This window comes from Tiliqua scincoides, chromosome 7 (genome assembly GCF_035046505.1).
Source record: "Tiliqua scincoides isolate rTilSci1 chromosome 7, rTilSci1.hap2, whole genome shotgun sequence".
Taxonomy (NCBI): Eukaryota; Metazoa; Chordata; class Lepidosauria; order Squamata; family Scincidae; genus Tiliqua; species Tiliqua scincoides.
In genome coordinates, this window is record NC_089827.1 from 42,718,230 (window position 1) to 42,739,137 (window position 20,908).

General features: G+C 42.0%; 1 protein-coding gene across 5 annotated transcripts in view; it reads right to left on the reverse strand.

The window, feature by feature from the left end:
• The window catches only part of ERC1 (ELKS/RAB6-interacting/CAST family member 1), a 210,856-nt gene that overhangs the window by 148,891 nt on the left and 41,057 nt on the right, over window positions 1-20,908 (reverse strand). For 3 of the 5 annotated variants that reach the window (XM_066633524.1, XM_066633522.1, XM_066633527.1), the window contains exons 6-7: window positions 17,512-17,595; window positions 15,242-15,409 (exon numbers count right to left, since the gene is read on the reverse strand). In XM_066633524.1, coding sequence (XP_066489621.1) covers window positions 15,242-15,409; window positions 17,512-17,595 — 252 coding nt within the window. The remainder of the gene's footprint in view (window positions 1-15,241; window positions 15,410-17,511; window positions 17,596-20,908) is intronic. The other 2 variants (XM_066633526.1, XM_066633525.1) reach the window with 1 other exon arrangement.

Consider the following 20,908-nt stretch of genomic DNA (forward strand, 5'->3'; position numbering starts at 1 on the left):
AAGCTTGATTAATATTGCATTAATATTTGAAAGGCATTTGCTGTTCCAATTAGGAGAAACATGTCTAAAAGAACCCCCAAATGGCACATCATTCAGGTTCTATAATGACACATGGAGAACAGCGATTATGGGTTGGGGAGCACAAACAAGGGTTATTTAATCAAATACATAGAGTTAATAGATTTTTTCAGTATACTATGCCCATATTTTCTTTCCCCTATATATAATCCAACGGCACAATCTTCACACAGGGAAGAGATGGTGGAAGGAATGAGAAATAAGAGAATATGAGTTTAGCCTGAAGAAGGTGGTCACCACAAAGAACACTCTGAAAGACCACTGAGAGATAAAAGTGACAACACTAGACTATTCAAGATACCGAAAGAAGCCCACTGACCCTTATCTGATTAGCTTTCAGAAAAAGCTCAAGCTAGCTGTTAATCCTGTTTGACAGTATTGGATTCGACTCTTATTAGCTGAATTTGTTACGAGGTCACCGATTACGGCGACTAAATTGGCAGCAATCTGAACCTCTGGCTCCCTGTACACAAGTTCAAGACATCAGGCAGTGAAAGGAAATGCGGGCAATGAAGTCAAGACTTTCAAAGACTTTCAAACCAAGGTCCAAGTCCTGGCTTTCACTGAACCCAAAACAGCTTCCAGTCACAATGCTGAAACTGGAATACAATTAGGAGCACCAAAAATAGTTCTCTAAAAACCTGACTAATTTTTTTGCAATCAACACTTATATTTCAATCAACATCCACCAACAATTATATTTAAATTTGTAAGCCAAACTCGCACATGGTATAAAAGCTGAAACGCTAAGCAACTGACTTTGCGCTCTAAGGACTTAATACTGAACACACACACCAGTTCTCTTTAGTCAAGAAAAAGTCTGGACAGCTATCAAACTATAAAAAATGCCTCTAATAGCACAAGTATTTTGGGCCACCCCAAACAAAGAGGAATGAAACAATCTTATAGGGTGGCCACCAAGTCCCCACACATGGGATTATGCGGATCTAAAATTGAAGCCATTTAAACCTGAATAGGGATTCTGTGGCTATCCTGTAGATACCTGAAAACTGAAACTTGCTTAAGTTTCATATGAGATGAGTTCACTTGAGCCTCACACATGCGTGTTCAGCTAAGCTCTAACCAAGGAGTTTGAAGTCACAACTCAGCACGGAGAGGGTTTGGGAAATCAAAGAGCTTGTAACATTCACAAGGGAAAGACAGAACAGAACAAACATAACCTGACAGTTTCTTGCTAGTAATTTGTTTCTATCCATGTACCATGGATCCTGGGCTTCCCCCTAGCAGTCTTCCACTCTAATCCAAGAGTGGGCTCTCCTTGACCTGTCTGGTAGAAAGCATACTTTTGAGTGGTAGCACCACAGTAGAAAGCCACAATTAGTGCAGAATGCAGCAGCCCAGATGGTTATAGTGGCTAGACAGTATGACTGTGTTGGACCAATGCTTCAGCAGTTATACTGGCTGCCCATTTGTTTCCAGTCCCAATTCAAATTGCTGGTATTGACCTCTGAGGCCTTTCACTGTTTGGGTCCAGGCTATCCCAGCCCACCCTCTTAGATCCCCTGAAGCGGCTTTCCTTCAAGTGCCGTCTCTGCCCCAAGTTAGAGGGATGATGGCTCAGGAGTGAGACTTCTCTGCAGTGGCATCACAATTATGGAATTCCCTTCTAAGGGAATTAAGAACTACTCCTTCCCTTACAGCGTTTCAACGAGGGATCAAAACATACCTGTTTCATTTGGCATTTGGTTGTTGGGTGGATGTTTGTCCTCTGTGCCTCAGTAATAGTGCTGTGTCTTAACTGCTTCCCTGGATTATTTTGTTTCCCAATGGCTCAACAATGTGTGTTAGGTTTACTGCTTTGTTTTTAACATTTTATGTTTTAGTGTTTAAGCCATTTCTGCCCAATGTTGCATATACACAACAGAAATAAAATGTGTACACCTGAGGGTTGGGCAGGAATGGGTTAATGTTAAAATTAAAGTTTTAATGCTTTGTTTTGATGTGTTTTTTTTTAACTTAACAAGTTTTTAAAAAAACAAAAAACAAATCTGTGTATGCCACACTCCAATCTGGAACCAAATTTATCTCCATATGACTATGGTAAATGTCCTAAAATAGTTTTCATACAGGGTGTACTGAGAATCAAAACTGAAATATATGGCAGTCATGTTCAGTACACATACATTTTTACATGTATACAGCCTCAAAGACCTTACTATAACAAATGTAATTAATTAACCTCTTGGGCATTGGATTCAGTTCTCTCTGCATACAAATCACCTCATTTGATACTAGGTTGGGCAAAGAGGAGGTCAAGGGACCAAGTAATGTTGGTATTGTACAAAAAAAGCAGAATATTTCAAGACACTGATCTGGTCACAAACTTGCCAAAGCTGATGCAAGCAAAAGGGCTCAGTGGGATAGTAATAAAACGGTATATGGAAGAGGCATTTTATTCCAAACTAAATGTTGATCTATATTTTGCTTTATTTACAAAAAAAAAATTTAAAAAGTCCCCTTTGAATATTGAAACTAACCTTTAAATCCTTTCTGCCTATTTGCCTTAAGGATAAACAATCCTCAAATAGGGCAATCCTGCATCTTGGTCCAAATACCGCAGATGTCTCTTTGCCAAGCTTGAAACTGAGATGCTTTATATAAGAGATGGATATAGGCTTCCACAGTGCATCTTGAACATATCTTCACATTTTAAAATTTGGATGTTATCTGTGAACCTTTTTTTTTTTTAAAAAAAAGAAAGTGCTTGCATCGCAGTTCTCTGCCTTGCTGTTATTATGAAACAACAGATATATCATTTTTATTAAGACCTAAGTAGGGGGTTGGTTGGTGAGGAATTCTAGTGAGAATGTGGCTTAAGTTAGCATTGCTACTACTTCTACTTCTGTAATTCCAAACACAACCCTACACCTTACAAAGATCAAAGGAGCAGCACCAACACAAGTGTATTCTTTAGAAAGGGCATTTAGGCAGTCCCCCCATCTGTGTCCAAACATATATTTAAAACCCAGGTGATTAATCATGACACACCGTATCTGTGGTCAGCTCTTCCATTTAACCATTAAATAGGTTTGCGTACTAAGCGTGAATGGCAAAAGGCATGAAATCCTCTTTCATTATTTTAAAAAATGTATACACCCATCTTCTCTGAGTGATTTTGGTATAGTTTTTTGAAGAGCAAAAAAAAAACAAAAAACTTGATTGCTTTTTTGCAATTTAATCCTAAGTATATTCAAATCTTTTTAATGATTATGTCCATGAAGTCCAAGATCAAAAGGGCATACGTGGGGCTCTGTAATATTTCCAGATCAACCTTGGAAGCCAAAAAGGAATTTCTACTTGATACTGATAACTCAGCCACTGCCAAATTGTTACGGTGTCTAAATTCCTTGTTTTCCACACTCTGTCTCAAGTTTTTCTCCCTTTTAATTCACTGCAAAACTGACAGAAATTTGAACTTTTGGTAAAAATTGGCAAAATTTAAATACAGCTTGTGGATTAATTAAACATGTTCAGCACCCTTGTTTTAATTTCTAACTTTATTCAAAGCACATCCATTTGGTTTCCTTGGCATACGATATGCACAGATTTTTGCCACTGGTCTTCATAACTTACAAATGTCGCCTGTACGCACTGAATAAGAGGTACATTTGTTCAATCAAAAATGTTGTTCACACAATGTACACATAGTGATCACTCTGTCAAGTAAGTATTAGTTTGATTGCCGGCATCTATTAAAACTTAATTAAACATGACAAAAGAAGTTTTCAGTTAGGACAGTGAACAACTGAGGGCGCAAACCTAACCCCTTATGTCAGTGCCTTCCAGCACTGGCATAGTGGTGCCAATGGGACATGTGCTGCATCCTGCAGTTGGGTGTCACTCACAGAGGCCTCCTCAAAGTAAGGGAATGTTTCTTCCCTTACCTCAGAGCTGCATTGCCCTTATGTCAGTGCTGGAAAGCACTGACAAAAGGGGTTAGGATTGCGCCCTAAATCTAGGACTACCTTTCAACTAAATCTAACAGACACACTTTCAGGGCATTAATATGTCAGTAAGATAGGAAACCTTTTTCCCCCAAGCAGTAAGGATTTCTATAACAGTCATCTGATTTAACAGCCAGTTTTAACAGCTGATAAAAGTCATCGGTTTTACTGACACTTAAGTAATGCTTTCTGTTCATTAACAAGAACAGGAAAACTAAAGTAGAAATACATGCTGTTGAAACATATTTTATGGAACAATTTTACTACAGTATACACAAAAATTAAAGGACATTCAGTATGCATATACTGTATATTTAAATTCTTCGTCACTGCCAATAACTGTGTAAGGTAACTGACAATTGTGATCAAGTTCATAGTCTTTCAACAAATATAAGAGACTACTAATAGTAATTAGAATTTATTCATATTAGTTCGTAGGCCAAAAAAGCTTTCAGACCAGCCTAAATTAAAATAAATTGTTCTAGTTTAACTATCTGGTTTAGCAGTTGGTGTTGTCTGCTACACCAAAGTCAGATTTTAAAGGGTTATGCAAGCAATAGAAACGCTGTCAAGGGATATATATCAACTCAATCTTCTTTTGATACAGTGTAGACATCAACACCACATTTCTTGATGCTAATATAAGAACATACCCACTAATAAAAAGTTTAAGAAAGTATAAAATTATCTGTCATTTGCAACACTTTGCAAACATTTCCCCTCCAGTATAAACATCTGTCATTGCTTGCTTACAAAGATATTATTGTGAAACGTGAGATACAATAAATGATACACAGGCGCCCTCTTATGGCTGACATACAACACTTGTTTTAGCTAGACAAGCAACAAAATGCTATGTTCAGAGAACATTCATATTTGCACCTAAAATCTTCTAGAATAAGTTAAAGAACAGCATGAGTTGTATACTTCTATTCCCTGTGAAGTGCAAACTGAAAATATGCTATTTGCACTTAAGGTACTTGCACTGTCTTCAGAGCTAACATGTTAGAATGTGCAACAAATAAATACACACACACACACACACACAAATTGTGAAGAAAAGGGAGGGGGCAGAAGGCAGACCAATAACACAGTGGTTAGCAATGGCCCTTTCTCCCTTGCTGTCCCACTTCAGACTTCTGACTGGTTAGATTAGGATTTACTGGGATTGGGCAGTCTCTTTCCTGTCATCATCCAAGGCTAGGAGGCCCAGAGAAGAAGAGGCAGGCTTTGAAAAGCTTTTATCCCAAACTAATAAAGAGCCCCTAAATCTAATGGGTCCCTTTAGAAAACAAACAATAGTGGAACGTGATGGTCTGAGAGGGCATAGCAAACCCATTCTCTCCGAAGTGAACTTGTCAGGCAGAAAAAAACAGTAAAAAACAAGGAGGGAAATATTAAGGTTATTTGCTTACGGGATTAGAACAAGGCACGTATCAAAACAAAGCAAGTGGATTCCAAAAGAGGGGAGCATGGCAAAGGGGTGGCTCAGAGATTAAAACATAAGTGACAAAATAAAACACATTGCCTTGTTGCAAGTAACTGCACACTCTCTGTTTTAGATTACTTGTGCTGTTCCATACACCCACAACATATTGAGGCTGAGTAACTGTGCCCCTTTTCTTAAAGCGGCAAATGTTCTCCAGCGATGGCACAAGCAGTACACTTTGTGAGTTACCATATAAAATCTAGGGTTGATATCGTAAGTCTATCTGACTGGACAATTATCACCTAGCATCTCCCACCTGCCCCTTGCTCTGGTCAGGAGGGGCTTGGCTGCTCTGACAGCTGTAGCATGCCAATCCCTAGAGAAGGGCTAGCCAGGATCTATTGTTTTGGAGGGGAAGCCACACAGGAAGACAAGCAATCCAAAAAAGAACTGGTTTGTCCTGCCAGGTGACCTAACTGCAATGGTGCCAAATCTGAAGGGTGTCACAACCATGATTACAGCAGCAGGATGTCTTTGCACCTTTTTAGGAGGTAAGACATCACAGAAGTGGTTGAAAGTGTACCAAAGGGGGGGGGGAAGAAAAAAAAACCTGAGATTTTTTACCATGTGAGCGCACAGCAGTAATGCAGGCAGAGTAAAAATCACTGGGATGCTAATTCCTTTCTTTTTAACTAGAAAAATTTCATAATAAATACCAAACTCTTTTTTATCCTGTTAATAATTTATTTTAAAATACTAATATCTTACCTTATTCCAAAAATTTGAGGGGGGCTAACAATTCCACTACACAATTCCATATACAAGACAAAAGCAACAACATTCAAAAATTATGAAACAAAATCAAGAAGAACACACCAGCAACAACTAAGCTGAAGCTAAGAAACCTGCAGGGTGATGCACAAGAGGGGGGTGACGCGCAGTGGGAGGGTGACGCGCTAAATCGTGGTGGTTAGGAGTAATACCATCATGTTATATACTGTTGGATGCGGAATTTCGAGCAAAATGCAATGCAAAAAAAGGAGTGAAATATCTCCTTCCCAAATGTGTAGAATTGGGATTCGGTGAAGGCTCTTTGCCATGATTATCTTTCTTTACAGCCTCCCATTCACCTTCTTATTTTAGGAGATTTTAATACTACACTTGGGCCTAATAATACTGCCCTAGCTCAGTATATGCAACTGGAAGTGGATGATACAATTCACCCTTGGTTCTTATACCCACGTTGTTCTTCAGACCAGATGGTCAATGATTATGCGCTCTATTTAATGGATTTATGTATTGCCCTAAATCTTATTATCCTTAATGGATATTTGGAATTGGCCCTTCCTGGAGCCTTTACTCACTTTGCCCTGAGAGGGGCCAGCGTTATTGATTTTGTTCTTGCTTCCCCTTCTTTACTCCCTTCCCTTTCTGATTTTCAGGTTGTTCCTTTTCATGAAAGTGATCATCTTCCCCTTCAATTACACTTAACCATCCCTTCTGTTGAGGATAATATTAACAATTTTTCCAATTCTCTTCCCCCCCCCCCCGCCGCCTCAAATGGTTGCATTTCCTGGAGGAGGCCTTAACTTTTTGGTTTTCTTCTGAAGCGACTCTAGCCCTCCACAGATCCTTGATTGCAACTAACTCTCCTGCAGAAGCTATTTCTACTTATTTTACTATTACATCCTCCTTATCTACATTTCTTGCCTTGCATAGTAATTTCTCAAAACCCACGAACCGCTTTCCCTGGTTTGACAGGGAATGTCGGTTACTAAAGAACTCAATTAGACAAACTTTTTTAGTAATTTGCCAGAATTCTACACCTTCATCCTTATATTTATATTTTCAGTTAAGACTGCAATTCAAGGAACTGCTCGAGGTCAAAAAACATGACTATGCTCAGAACAAATGGAGGCAGCTTTTAACCGCAATCTCCTCCAACAACCATAAGGCCTTCTGGTCCTTAGTCTCTCCTTCCTTTCGTCCCTTAAATTTAAATCCCCCTCCCGTTTCATCTGCCTCTTGGGAGGTGTATTTTACTAATATTTTTTCCATTCCATCCCAAGATAGTTCATTCTCTTATTTTCCTTCCAATTTTCCGGAATGGTCCCCTGTGGAACCGAACGAGGTATTAACATTAATCTCCTCCTTAAAAACAGGCAAGGTGCCGGGCCCAGACAGCATTCTTAGTGAGATCCTTGTCAGTCAGCCCACTTGGTGGGCCTTTCCTTTAGCTAATTTTTTTACTCTTATAAACAGTTCAGGTTACATCCCGACATCCTGGCTATCATCTACTATTGTCCCCATTTTTAAGAAGGGTGATCCTGCTCTACCAGAGAATTATCGACCAATCAGCTTACTTTCTATTATCGGTACGCGATAATTATCTATTTACGCGAAACTCCTGCTCCCGAGGCTGGCTACATGGGCTTTTTTGGTGGGCCTCCCAGGCAGGGAGCAAGTCGGTTTTAGATCTGGTTCATCTACGAATGACCACACCTTCTTGCTCTCCTTTCTAGCCGAAAAATACCTAGGCCATCATGGTAGAAGACTATATGTAGCATTCCTCAACCTCAAGGGTGCATTTGACTCTGTTAATAGAGCCCTTCTTTGGGACAAACTTACTCATAGAGGCATTGACCCTCGTCTACTTTTTCTGATTCGTTGTCTTCATCTTTCTAACTCATGTAAAGTTCGATCTGGTCCCACAGACCCCTTATCAGATAGCATTTCCATCGATAAGGGTGTCCCGACAGGGATGCATCCTAGCCCCTTTACTTTTCAACCTTTTTCTGTCCGATCTTCCCTCCTATTTTTCTAATCAGAGGGTGTCCCCCCTGCCCTAAATGGTGTTCCTATACCCCTTTTACTGTATGCGGATGATGCAGTTCTTCTTTCGTTAACCAAAGCTGGACTTCATCAATCCCTCACTATTTTTCAGGAATATTGTACAGCTAACGACCTTACCATCAATGCTAACAAAACTAAAATCTTAGTATTTTCAAAATCTTGGACCCCGTCGACCTGGAGGGTTGGCCATGCCATCTACGAGCAAGTCCCTACCTTTAAATATCTCGGCCTACTTTTCCATCACCGATTAACTTGGGCGGCCCATAGGAAGTCAGCTATTGCCACCTCACACCATCATTTTAAGGCGATTGCTTGGTTCCATTATGTTATCGGTAACCAGTTTGTGCCTGCCACTCTTCAGATCTTTAGAGCTAAGATCGTGACCAAATTGTTATATGGCGTCCCCATATGCAGAAGCCAATAGCACTCTGGCCCGAGTTGCGGCCGTATTTTTTAGGAGGATTCGCGGAGGATTCGCGGAGGATTCGCGGAGTCCCAAATTCCATCCGGTTAGCAACGCTGGCTCTCGAGCTGGGAGTTCATCTCCCTTCAACTATAGCTTGGGCTTTAACATTTAAATTCTGGCTGCATCTCCATCTGTCTCTTCCATCCGATTCCCTTATTAATGACCTGATAAGAGACCCCTTTTTATCTAGCTGGTTTTATAAAATTGATTCCAAATTGAACTCCTTAGATCTTTCTTTGGAATCTTTAGCGGACCTTGATATTAACAGCGCCTATAAGCTAATTCAAACTAGTCTTCGGGAAGTTGAATTTACCATTCTGTCTGCTGACATAATCCAGTATGTTCCCCTCTTTCCTTTGGTTTTTGCCCTCTATCAGGTCAACCTTCCAAATATTTTGATACCTTAACAAATCCCTCTCTTAGAAGGGATTTTATGCTCGCGCGTTTTAATATTTTTCCTTCCTCGTACCATCATGGTAGATTTTCGTGCATTCCTCAGAATTGCAGATTATGCTCTTTCTGTCATCTCGAGCATATTCTAATCCACTGTCCAGCGCATTGTCTACTCAGGAAGCTGTATTTGGGCCCCTTTCTAAGCTACCCTTTTGGCCCATTTATCGATCCTATTTTTGTTTTACTAAATGATAATCAGGCAAATATTACTTTAGCAGTTGCCAGTTTTTTATCCCATATTTTTAAAATATCCCCCCTCCTTGAACTCTTTTTTCTTTTCCCTTTTTCCTGTATTATTCCTATTTTTCTTTTTATGCTTAAGTATTTTATTAGTGAGTTGTAGTTGGTCTCCTGTTTATATTATATGCCAATAAAGGTGCTATTGTTGTATATCTCCTTTCTATCAGAAGTTATTGGCAAAAAACCGGAAAACAAAAAATGCATGGAGCCCAATGGAAAGAGAAACCAAGGGGTATTGTGTGTTTACTCGTGAGTAGGTGAACATGCCTTCGTCCATCTGAAAGGGCAGGCTGAGAGGAATCCAACAACACCAGAATGGTCCTGATCCAACGAATCAGTAGTTCCCAAAAAACACCTGAGAAGGAGGTCCCTCCCTCTAAGTTGGTGAATGTATTGAGCCCTATGGAAAGCAAAACTAAGACACATGGTCACATTTACTTGCGAGTAAGCAAATGTGCCTTGGTTCCTGGGCAGGTCAGGCAAAGGGAAATGTGAGGCCACCAGAATGGTCCTGATTTGATGCAACTGGTGCTTAACAAATGCTCCAGAAGGCAGCCACCCCATAAAAAGAATGGAACAGGCTTGACAGGGTAAGGTGAAATTTTTTTCTGTTTTAGGCTGCAGTCCTATCCACACTTTCCTCGGAGTAAGCCCCACTGACTATAATGGGACTTACTTTTGAGTAGACAGGCATAGGATTGGGCTCTCAGACTTGCAAAGCCAGGTGGGTCCTGATAGTGATATGCTTGAAATATAAGAACTTAAATTGAACTGGGTGAAAAGCTTACTGATTTTTTTTTGGGGGGGGGGGGTGTTATTGCAGGCAGGCTAAAGAGAAAATTCACTTGGTGGAACAGGGCTGGTTTTCCCTTATTTATTGATTTTACTTTAATTTATTTATAATTATTTATTTTAATTTGCTTTATGATGGGTCCTGGACAGATTGTCATTCTAAGAAGTGGGTCCTAGCACTAAAAGTTTCAGAACTGCTCCAATAAGGTGTTAGTAAGTTGACACCCTGGGGGGAGGTGACACCACAAGTGACCAAAATCACTAAAGTCAGAGTTTGGAGGAATAATACCATCATGTTATATATTAATCTATGTGTAATTAATCACATTCTGCATGAAAACAAACTATGTTGAAATATCTTTATTCTATCAAAAGGTACAGCCAAAAAACCAGTGGGGGCGGGATGATGGTAGATCATGGTAGACCATGCCCACCACCTAGAGTGTTGCCCCACCCACTGCAGGGGGGTGACACTCTGGCCTCCCGCACTGGGTGATGCGAACCCTAGTGACGCCACTTGGCCTTGATCTATTGCAAGACCTTCATCCATTCATATAAGTTCCATCTCCAATATATTCATTTATGTAAATTTATTCAAATTTGAAATGTAAATTGATTTTTTCCCCAGCCCCCAACACAGTGTCAGAGAGATGACCCTCCTGCCAAAAAGTTTGGACACCCCCTAGTATAGATGATTGGAAGCCTCCACTCCCCCATTTTCACTCCCCCTCCCCAAAAATAGCAGCAAAAATGGCATGGGGTTCCAAGATTTTCCTGTGATAGATCACAAAAATCACTCACTTCCCAGTGGAATTTGAAGGACTTATTGAGAAAGTGGTAGGGTTTTCTACCTTGTTTAATTAGAAAATTGTTGTCTGAGGGCAGTCACAGCAGTGAATGCACTAACTTTCCGTTACCCAGCTCCAATTGGACTCTATTTCATCTTCCAGCAAGCATCAGGTGTGTTCTAGAAGATAAACAGGTGCCCAACAAGAGCTGAACACTCAGAGGTGCATTCACCATTGCTACTGCTCACAGGCAACAGCTTTCTCAAGTTAAACAAGATAAAACTGGTTCCCAGTGTGTCCCAACCCACCAGCCAAGGAAGTACTTGTCCTTGCCCCTTTAAGGGGCAGGAAGAGGGAAAGGCAGCAATGCAAACCCCACAATCACGCTGCTACCAGGGGAAGGAGTAGTTTTTACACTTACCTGGGGGAGTGCCAGCCTCCAGGGTGTGTGTGGGGAGTCCTGCAAATGCCTTTGCAGGGCTACCCAAGCCTCTGTTACAGTAAAAAACACAGTTGATAACCACTTAAGGTTTTTGATACAAAACAGGAAGCAGTTTTCAATCTTTTTTTTTTTTTTTTACACTGTAATAGAGACTTTGAGAACCCCATACCCTCCAGAGGCTGGCGTGTCCCTAAGTAAGTGTAAAAAAACCCCTCTTCCCTCTCCCCAGCAGCACTGCGAACCTGGGGATCACATTGCTGCCATAACCCCTCCCCCACAGACACTTACAGTGATACCAACTCCCTTGTATGAGTTTGGGAAGCTCCAAGATAAAAGTCTCTGCTGACACTTTAGTAAGCTTCTGCAACTAACCCTCCTAAATCATGATGCTTTCTGGAACTTGGTTTTTTCACCCTTGAGCTCCCAAACACCCCAAGAAGTCAGCAAAAGTGCTGGACCAAAAACAAAAGCTATCACAGCCCAGTACTAGTTAAGAAAAAATGTAGCTCCCTACTAAACATTAATCATGTTGAACACCAGTGCAGCTATAAACAAACTTGCTTGCATAATAAGTGATCAAGTCCTCTTATGGACCGATATAACCTATTAAAGAACAGGAAACAAAGGAGGACAGTAAGCAGTGGAGTCCCCCAAGGATTTGTATTGGGACTGATGCAATTTAATTTATTCACAAATCATCAGTTCAAGAGTGGCTAAGTTTGTGGAGATCATTCAAGGATTTGGGGATCCTTGTGAAAGCAGAACCTGTGTTCTCTGAAAACTGGTACTCACATGGCCCTTTTAAAGAATTTCCGCCCCAAAAAAGCCAGGTACCAATAATGTTGCTTCACCCCCAAAACTAGGCAATTGGAATAGGTCTGAAATGGTCCATCTAGGTCACGATATCCAACATCAGATGCAACAGTTAACAGAAACAAGTGGGATGCTTCTCCCATCCGTTCCCATCCCCAAGCACGACACCTTGATGGGAGACAGCAGTAGATCAAATAAGGGCGCAATCCTAACCCCTTATGTCAGTGCTTTCCAGCATTGACATAAGGGCAATGCAGCTCTGAGGTAAGGAAACAAACATTCCCTTACTTTGAAGAGGCCTCCGCAAGTGACACCCAACTGCAGGATGTAGCACACGTCCCTTTGGTACCGCTATGCCAGTGCTGGAAAACACTGACATAAGGGTTAGGATTGCGCCCTAAGAGTTGTTTTCACCTTGTTAGTGAAGTTTAAATTACAGGCCTTCATTTAGGTTTAATGGGCTTTGATTTTTCCCCTACATCAGTGGTTCTCAAACTTTTCCAGCTCGCACCTACCCTGATCCTTGTAGCCATTGGCCACAGCTCCCCATTACAACACCTCACCTCAGTTACCCCCAAAATGGAGATGAAAGTGTTAAAATTATACACTAGAAACAAAAAAAAACAGCTGCCAGCACTCTGAGGTTGCAATCCTAACCACACTTACCTGAGAGTAAGCCCCACTGAACAAAATAGGACTTACTTCTGAGTAGACCTGGTTAAGATTGTGCCCTGAGCTTGTTAGCAGCACACCTGGAGGGTTTGGGAAAGGGAGGGGGGAAGTGATGAATTTGCTGGGGGAGGGGAAGACTTTGTTTTGTGTGTATCTGCTAATTGCAAACTGATGCAAACTGAGACCTAGAGACTGTTTGGTTGCAATCCTAACCTCACTTTCCTGGGAGTAAGTCCCATTACACACAATAGACTTACTTCTAAGTAGACCTAGCTAGGATTGTGCCTTTTGTCTTACAATAGCAGCCAACAGAGTACCCCCCTCCAAAAGGAGGCAGGAGGAAAAAGGGGAATGGCTAAAAAGGAATGGGGATCTTTATTTTTAATCAATTTTTGGAGACAAAGCCATCAAGAGTGGTTTTTCTTTCTTATTTGAAGGGGGAGAAAAAAGAGAAAGGTGAGGATCCTTAGTTAAGCTGACACAGACCCCCAAGCCTATGTAGGTCTACTCAGAAGTAAGTCCCATTTGAGTCAATGGGGCTTATTCCCAGGAAAGTGTGGAAAGGATTGTAGCCACACAGAGCAAGATTACAACTCACCCCAAAGTAGATGGAGGCTGCTCATACACATACACCCAACATGCAAATGCCACCCCATTCCCCCCAGGCAAGATGGAGGAACGCAGCCTGGGGCATTTGGACACTCCCCACTAAGAACAGGCTGGCTACCTGCTTTGCTGAACTTACTCTTCCCTCCCAGTTTGAAGCCGGCCAGGAGCCCTGTGCCCTGTGCTGATGAGATGCAGCACCTCCATACTCTTCTCCTCTCCTCCAGCCTTGACCAATCCCAGGACTCCCAGGGCAAGGGGCACACTGGGAAATGTAGTTCCTGGGGCGAGGTTGCACATGGAGAGATGCAGCACCTCTGCCGATGCCCAGCCAGCCTTCTCTCCCACCTCCCATGTTTCACATGATCTCCCAGCCTCACGCTGCCCCACCCACCTCTTTCACAGCTGAAAGTCAGCAGGCAGCAGGTGCAGCTGAGCAGAGCTCTGCAGAATCAGCTGCAGCCACCTTTCTCCCCAGATACCTCAGGACACCCCTATCGGCTAGCCACACCTCCCTAGGAAGGCGGGACACACAAATTGAATACCTCAGCCCTACACCTTCTCAGATAGTCTGTAAAACCCTAAAAAGGGGTTTCAAGAACAGACAAACCACCTTTCTCTGGGCCACCTTCTCCCTTTCCCATTGCTTCCACCAGGAGTTCCTTGTTTGCTCTCCTCCCCTCCATTACTTCTACCAGAAGTCCCTTGTTTTTCCTGAGAAAAGTTACATCTGTTTATAATTAACATCTTTCCAATTCTTCCATTTATAATTAGCAGTACGTTTTCTCCATTCTAGATAATTGTTTTTTAATCACACTTACCGGTACAATTGTATAAGCAACTATTGTTTAGTTATCAAAAGTCTTATAATTGTATCCTGTTTCTTTTACTCAGCATATTGATTTTTATACTTCAGGCAACTACCTCATCATTTTTTTCAATCACTTGCAAGTGAGTGGATGGAGACGCTTCTTATTCCTTTTCTAATCTTAAGAAGACAGGTTATAAGGGTGTGCATCATGACCAATAACTACAAGATCCCTGGACACACATGAGTAAATGCAGAACACGTGTTTCCAGACCATGCTTGTTAACATGGCAGAGTTTTAACAAGTTATGAATGGTACGGAGAGAGATTTTTGTCTCTCATATAATACTAGAATCACTTTACAAAATGTAAGTGAGTAGGTTCCTAATAAGCAGAAAAAAAAATATATCACACAGATGCATTGTTAATCTGTAGAATTCACAGCACAGGACACGATAATGGGTACTGGCTTAGACAGTTCAATAAATTCATTGGGAGGGGGGATAAATTCAGCTGTATTAATATCTAGTCACTATGATGACTAAATGGAACTCCCAGCAGTATGCCTGAAAGCCAGATTGCTAAGGACAATAATGGGAAAGGGTCTGTTTATTTTATGCCCTACTTTCAGGCTTACTGGAGTCATCTGGCAAGTCACTGCTGAAAACTGAGGTTAAAGAGGATGGGAAAAATTCATGCTCAAATGTAGAGTTTAAGGAAAGGAAATGCACAACCCATAGTCAATAGCTTTCCAGCAATGTGTGAACATGTATCCGCTTATCTCTCAAGTCAAAAAGTGACAGAATTATATAATGTTCTAGAGATGGTTGCATCACCTCAGTCTGTAGAATGGCAGCTCTCTGCTCTTTAGCTGTAAGGGACTCCTTGAGCACATCAATGTGTTGCTTGCTATCAGAAAACTGGTTTGTGAGGGTTTCCAGCTTTGTCTGTAAAGCCAGCAGCTCAGTATCTTTGCGTGACAGCTCTTGTTTCACCTGGCCAATCTATAAGAGAAACCAGAGGAACATTTATCAAACTGTACTTTAAATGCATCACAGAGAGGATTTCAAGCCAATTTAGAACACACCTGAAACATGTCCAGCTATCTACAATGCACAGCACCAAGCTGACTCAGAAAATTAGGAAAGGAAGGAAAGTAATCCCACTGAATGCACACTTTTGTATAAATATAATCTTAAAACATTTCAGTACACAAGAAAATGAAGCAGAATGGAGACAATCATACTGTAGTCAATAAGCATATTGTTTTACTACTACAGTCCACAGTTGGAGAAGGGCCTGCCAATTGCTGAAAACCAAAAAGCGAAGCAAATTTCTCTGGAAAAAAATAGTTCTGATTAAGGCAACTATAGTCATAGTATTGGTCTCAGAAAGTAGCAGCAATTCTGCTTTTATAAAAAGAGCACAAGCCAGTGCCATGTATGCAGTTAGTATTGCTGTTACATCACCCCTTTGTTTTTCTGTACAATAATTATGGGTTATATTCTAAGACAACAGGGTGGAATGCAGTTCTAGTGGCAGAAGCAGCACTACACTCCCTTAAGGACTTGTTTCAGTCATGGAAGTGATCCTTCCATGTGTAAAACGTTCAGAAGAAGCTTCCAATAATGAAGTGCAGCTCCACTTGATCTTAGGATGTAACCCTATGTTTATAAGGTGCCTCAAGTGGTCAGAGTGGTGGGAAAAAAGGAATTCTAACCAACACATGTACAAAATGTATGTATTTAAACAGAGGCAGCTTCAATATATATTCTGGTACTAATCTTAAAATGAAATTATCACTATTGTGACTACACTGTAACTGTTTTGTTATCCAGCATGCACAGGAATCAAGGCTGGCTCATGCCAATTAACAAACCCCCTCTGCTCCCTCATTTACCTATCAGGGTTCCTCCTGCGGTACCACCACTCTCCTTTCTTCCTTGTAAGAGCCCTCTAGGAATGGAGACATTCCACTTCCTCACGAGGCCTTCTTGAGGAAGGAAGTGGAATGTCTTCATTCCTAGAAGGCCCTTGTGAAGGAGGGCACTGCAGATGAACTGTCAGGTAAGTGAGGAGGGGGATGAATGGCTCACTTAACTGACACTAGGTTTAGCAGCATGATCATTTACCTGGCATCTCCATTTGCCTGACGTGGTAGGCAACTAACTGAATTTGGCTGCAATCCTAACTGCACTTTCCTGAGAGTAAGCCCCCACTGAACAAAACAGGACTTACTTCTGAGTAGACCTGGTTAGGATTGTGCCCTTTGTCACTTAACACAACTTCTACTGTACTCTCAGAAAAATATTACATGATTATTCCATGTTTTGCAAAACACCACAATCAGTCATATCTGTGCTCTGGAATTGAGCATATTATATGTTTTAAATGGTGTAAGTTTCTAAAATGTTCAAATCAGAGTTCTTCTTCAGAGGCAAATATCCGCAGCAGTAGCGCAATCAGAATAAGATCACAGGTTAGTTCTCATGTACAAAGAATTCTCTTTTCTCATGTACAAAGAAAAAAGAATTCTTTACAAAGAATTCTTTACAAAGAATTCTGTATTTGAATTCTCAAATACAATGACTACAATAAGTCAAAGCCTTACAATTCCCAAAGATCTGAAATACATTTTTGGATTAAATGTGGAGCACATATTTCAAGGCAGCACAGGAAATAAAGACAGCAAAAACTCTCCATTTCTGCTCCTGGTGTCTTGCACATAGCCCCTGACAGAAGATAATCCTAGGCATGCAGTCAGAAACTCAAAATGCTCAGATTTTATTGACAAGTGGTATTTATTTTCATGCAACCAAAAATCCATGAATTTTTTAGTTTGAAAGAATGCAAGAATAAAAATTGTCATATAGTATGAGGTCCTTTAACTATGTAGCAAAATTTGAGTTCAGGAAGCATTATAGACTGTGATGTTACATATAGGAACTAGATGAGAACAAGGGAAAGATACAGAGCAGAGTGTACCAGTTAGTTATAGTGCTCTTGAAGCTGCAGAGTGCAAGGTAAGCACAGTGTAAGCTACCCAAAGAACATTCCAGCTAGCAGAGCACAAACAACGGCCAGAAGTCAATCTTACGGCAGAGACCTCAGTCTGAAGACCAGTCACTCTCTTTTTCAGCTCCTCCCCTTGAGCCTCTTTGGCATTTAGCTCTTCCTTCAGTTGCTCTACCTGCCACGACATTGTTATTCTTTTTACATTTATATTGAAAATTTCGCTGGCAACCTTCCTCCTCTGGCAAAAAAACAGCCAGCTAATTCAACATTTGTTAAACCCATTTGTTAAACCCTCCGCCCTGATCAATACACAAGATCTTTAAAACAATCATATCCTCCTAAGTTCACAGGCAAGAACTGGCTTACTATGAATGCTACTTCTACTTGATTGTCCAACAGTGGTCCAGGACTCTGGGGTGCTCTCCTCCACTAGGAGGAAAGTTCTTTAAAGAAAGAATTGTCTGGGAAGAGAGTTAAGAGACACCTCACTTCCCACCTGGAATCCGTCTGTTGCTGAAGCAGTGTAGAGGGAAGAAAACAGGATACCCTGGCAAAAGGAAGACTGGTAGAGCAAGTTTCAGAAAGCAAAAAGGTGTGTGTTGAACTACTGTTTAAGGAACAAGCAGGAGAATTCACAGTAAGCAAATTCTTGTTCTCCCTACTTGTCACCCTCCTGCGGTCCAGGATCCTGGAGAGTCTCATAGCAATGCACCTCAACATCAGGTGGAAAACACTAATACCATATACTAAGATCAGGCCACCTGCTGAGAGATACTTCAGTCAAAGACTACATCAGCAGAAGCACCTTGCAGCACTGCATAAAGGAAGGGCAGAAAGATCAAGGTGCTGCTCTATGTGGCTTGACTGATAATCTAGAGCAGATTGCATAGGAGGTTGCTGGTCCCCAAAGACAGTGATGAATAATCATCCATGAGGAGACTGACAAATAAGGAGACTGAACATCTAAAGCTGAGCCTGCTTAAGGTAGACTTAACAGCTCTCCTGATGGTGCTGCTCACTTTCTCTGGGATGAGAAGAGTTGGAACAAAAAGATGGTAGGACTAGCTCCTGTTCGTGGTGTATGTCAGAGTACACTTTCAGGATGAAGAGGGGTCTGAGAACCGCTCCATCCTCTGAAAGATACAGAGCTCTGATTCAGCTGACAACTCGGAGACCCTATGAGCTGATGTGATAGCCATGGAATAGTATCTTCAGAGACACAGTAAAAATACACCTCCTCCTTAACGGGGATCAAAGGGAATTGCCATAAGAATTTGGAGGCTTCGGCTGAGCTGCCAGGTGGGGGTTGGGGGGATCCATTTTGAGATGTAGAAAAGGCATAAAGTCCTTGCCTCGCGTTAACAGATGATACATATCCAGATTTCCCAAATATATTTTACTAACACCTTCCTTGCTGTTAAAAGGGTGCAATTTCACTTTATCTAAGAGTCCCATCTATCTCAGCCCTGCCCTCTCAAGTGTGAAACTGAAGTAATGCTGGAGTAGTGGTGATTAAGTGTTGGTTCCAAAAATTTTGCTATGAAGCTAAATACAGTTTTCCTCTCAATCTGGCAACCCATGGAGCTGATACGTTAACAACAGCAGCAATTAACTTGTTGGCAAGAATAGAGAACACCACATTACAGTGTTCACTTGTTTCCACATCATGGTTGGACATTACCAGATTGTTCACTCAGCTGCCTTGGCCGTCCTGGCAAACTTGCGGCCTGCCAGCTGCACCTCTTGACGCAGTGGAAGCAATGCGTTGGACAGAGGCTCCTCAGATACAACGCCTTGAAAACAGCCAACTGTGGAGGGAGGGGCATTGACAGCAGCTAGTTCAGGTCCCCTGGAGCCAAGCGAGTCTCAGTCTGGACATCACAATCGCCGTCCCCATCCCCCCCCCCCAAACCTTCCAGCCACCTTCATTTGGGCTGCAACCCCAGGTTTGGGGAGGTGACTTTGGAGGCTGATTTTCAGACTTTTCTCTTGGACTTGTGAGAAGAGTTAACTGCAGCACTATCTACATGCTTGCTAAAGAGACGTCAGGCACCAATATGAGCACTTGCTTAGTTGAAACAGGTCAGAACACTGTGGCCACCATCGCCCTGCCCACACAGCACACTGTCTCCATCAGTCAGACGGAAGAATGCTGCATCATACAGATTGCTACCAACCTGTCTTTCCACTTTGGACAGGTTGGTGTGGTGAAGGTGTTGAGCTGGACTAAGATGACTCTGTAGTCTAAGCACAAAGGGGTTTTGCCCACTGGTGCCATGCATTCCAAAACCCTTCTGAGTGCAACTTCAATTTTCCAATCAATGTATCCACTACATCTCGGAGGAGATATGAAACCTTTGCATAGCAGTTACAGGTTCATCTAACCAAGCACCTTTGCTTGGCAGAAGTATCCTTTCTGGGTATTCTCAGGGTTATGTGAATACCTGTCCAATGATGGGACCAGGACAACCTTTCTCTAAGACTTTGGACCTTGAGACAAGAACTTCAACTCCTCCATGGTCATCTCAGGCATGGGTGCCTCTTCTCATATATTTTGGAAAGAAGTGAAGGGAAAGATAGAAGCTGGAAACAAACCCTTAGTTAGCCCAGCTCCCATGAGAGAAATTATCCTCTCCTGGACCAATAGGGGATGAGTAACAAGAAACTCCAAGAACTTAAGTGGAGATGAGGAAGACTAGCATTGGAGAAGTGAAAGGAAAATAAAATGAGTCTACTCAGAGAGGGAAAAGGGGCAGAGGAGGTCTGATCTCTTGGCTGGCTAGATTTTGAGGAATCTTCAGTCTAGTTCCATACCTGGCCAAGCAATGAGACCAGGCCCTAGGCATACTCACCATTCCCACGAATAGGTAGACGTGTTTGAAGGTGCTATTTACCTAACTCAGCTCATGGTGTTCAGTAAGACCTGGGGAGTAAACCTATCTGACTCACTGGAAAGAAACACCTCTACCAATGGGTGTACCTATTGAGGGGGATTTTGCTGGTGATTAAGAGATAGTCCATAGCTGGTTCAGTCACCCCAGGTCAAGCAAGCAGAGGGGTACCTAAATCTTTCTTTCTTAACCTCCACAGTGTACAGCCACTGTGAGAACATAACATTGGCTCCTCCGGCTGGGCTGCAGACCTGCATCTGATTATTACAGAGGCAGGAGAAAAACTTGCTTAAGGGGGAGAGGGAGGTTTTTCCCAACCCCCATTCCAGCAAAATTATTTCTTCCAGAAGCTATCTTCTAGGGCAGGGGTGCCCAAACCCCAGCCCGGGGGCCACTTGTGGCCCTCGGAGGCTCCCAATCAGGCCCTCGGGGAGCCCCCAGTCTCCAATGAGCCTCTGGCCCTCTGGAGACTTTCTGGAGCCTGTGCTGGCCTGACGCAACTGCTCTCAGCATGAGGACAACTGTCCAACTTCTCATCTGAGCTGTGGGATGAGGGCTCCCTCCACTACTTGCTGTTTCATGTCTGTGATGCAGCAG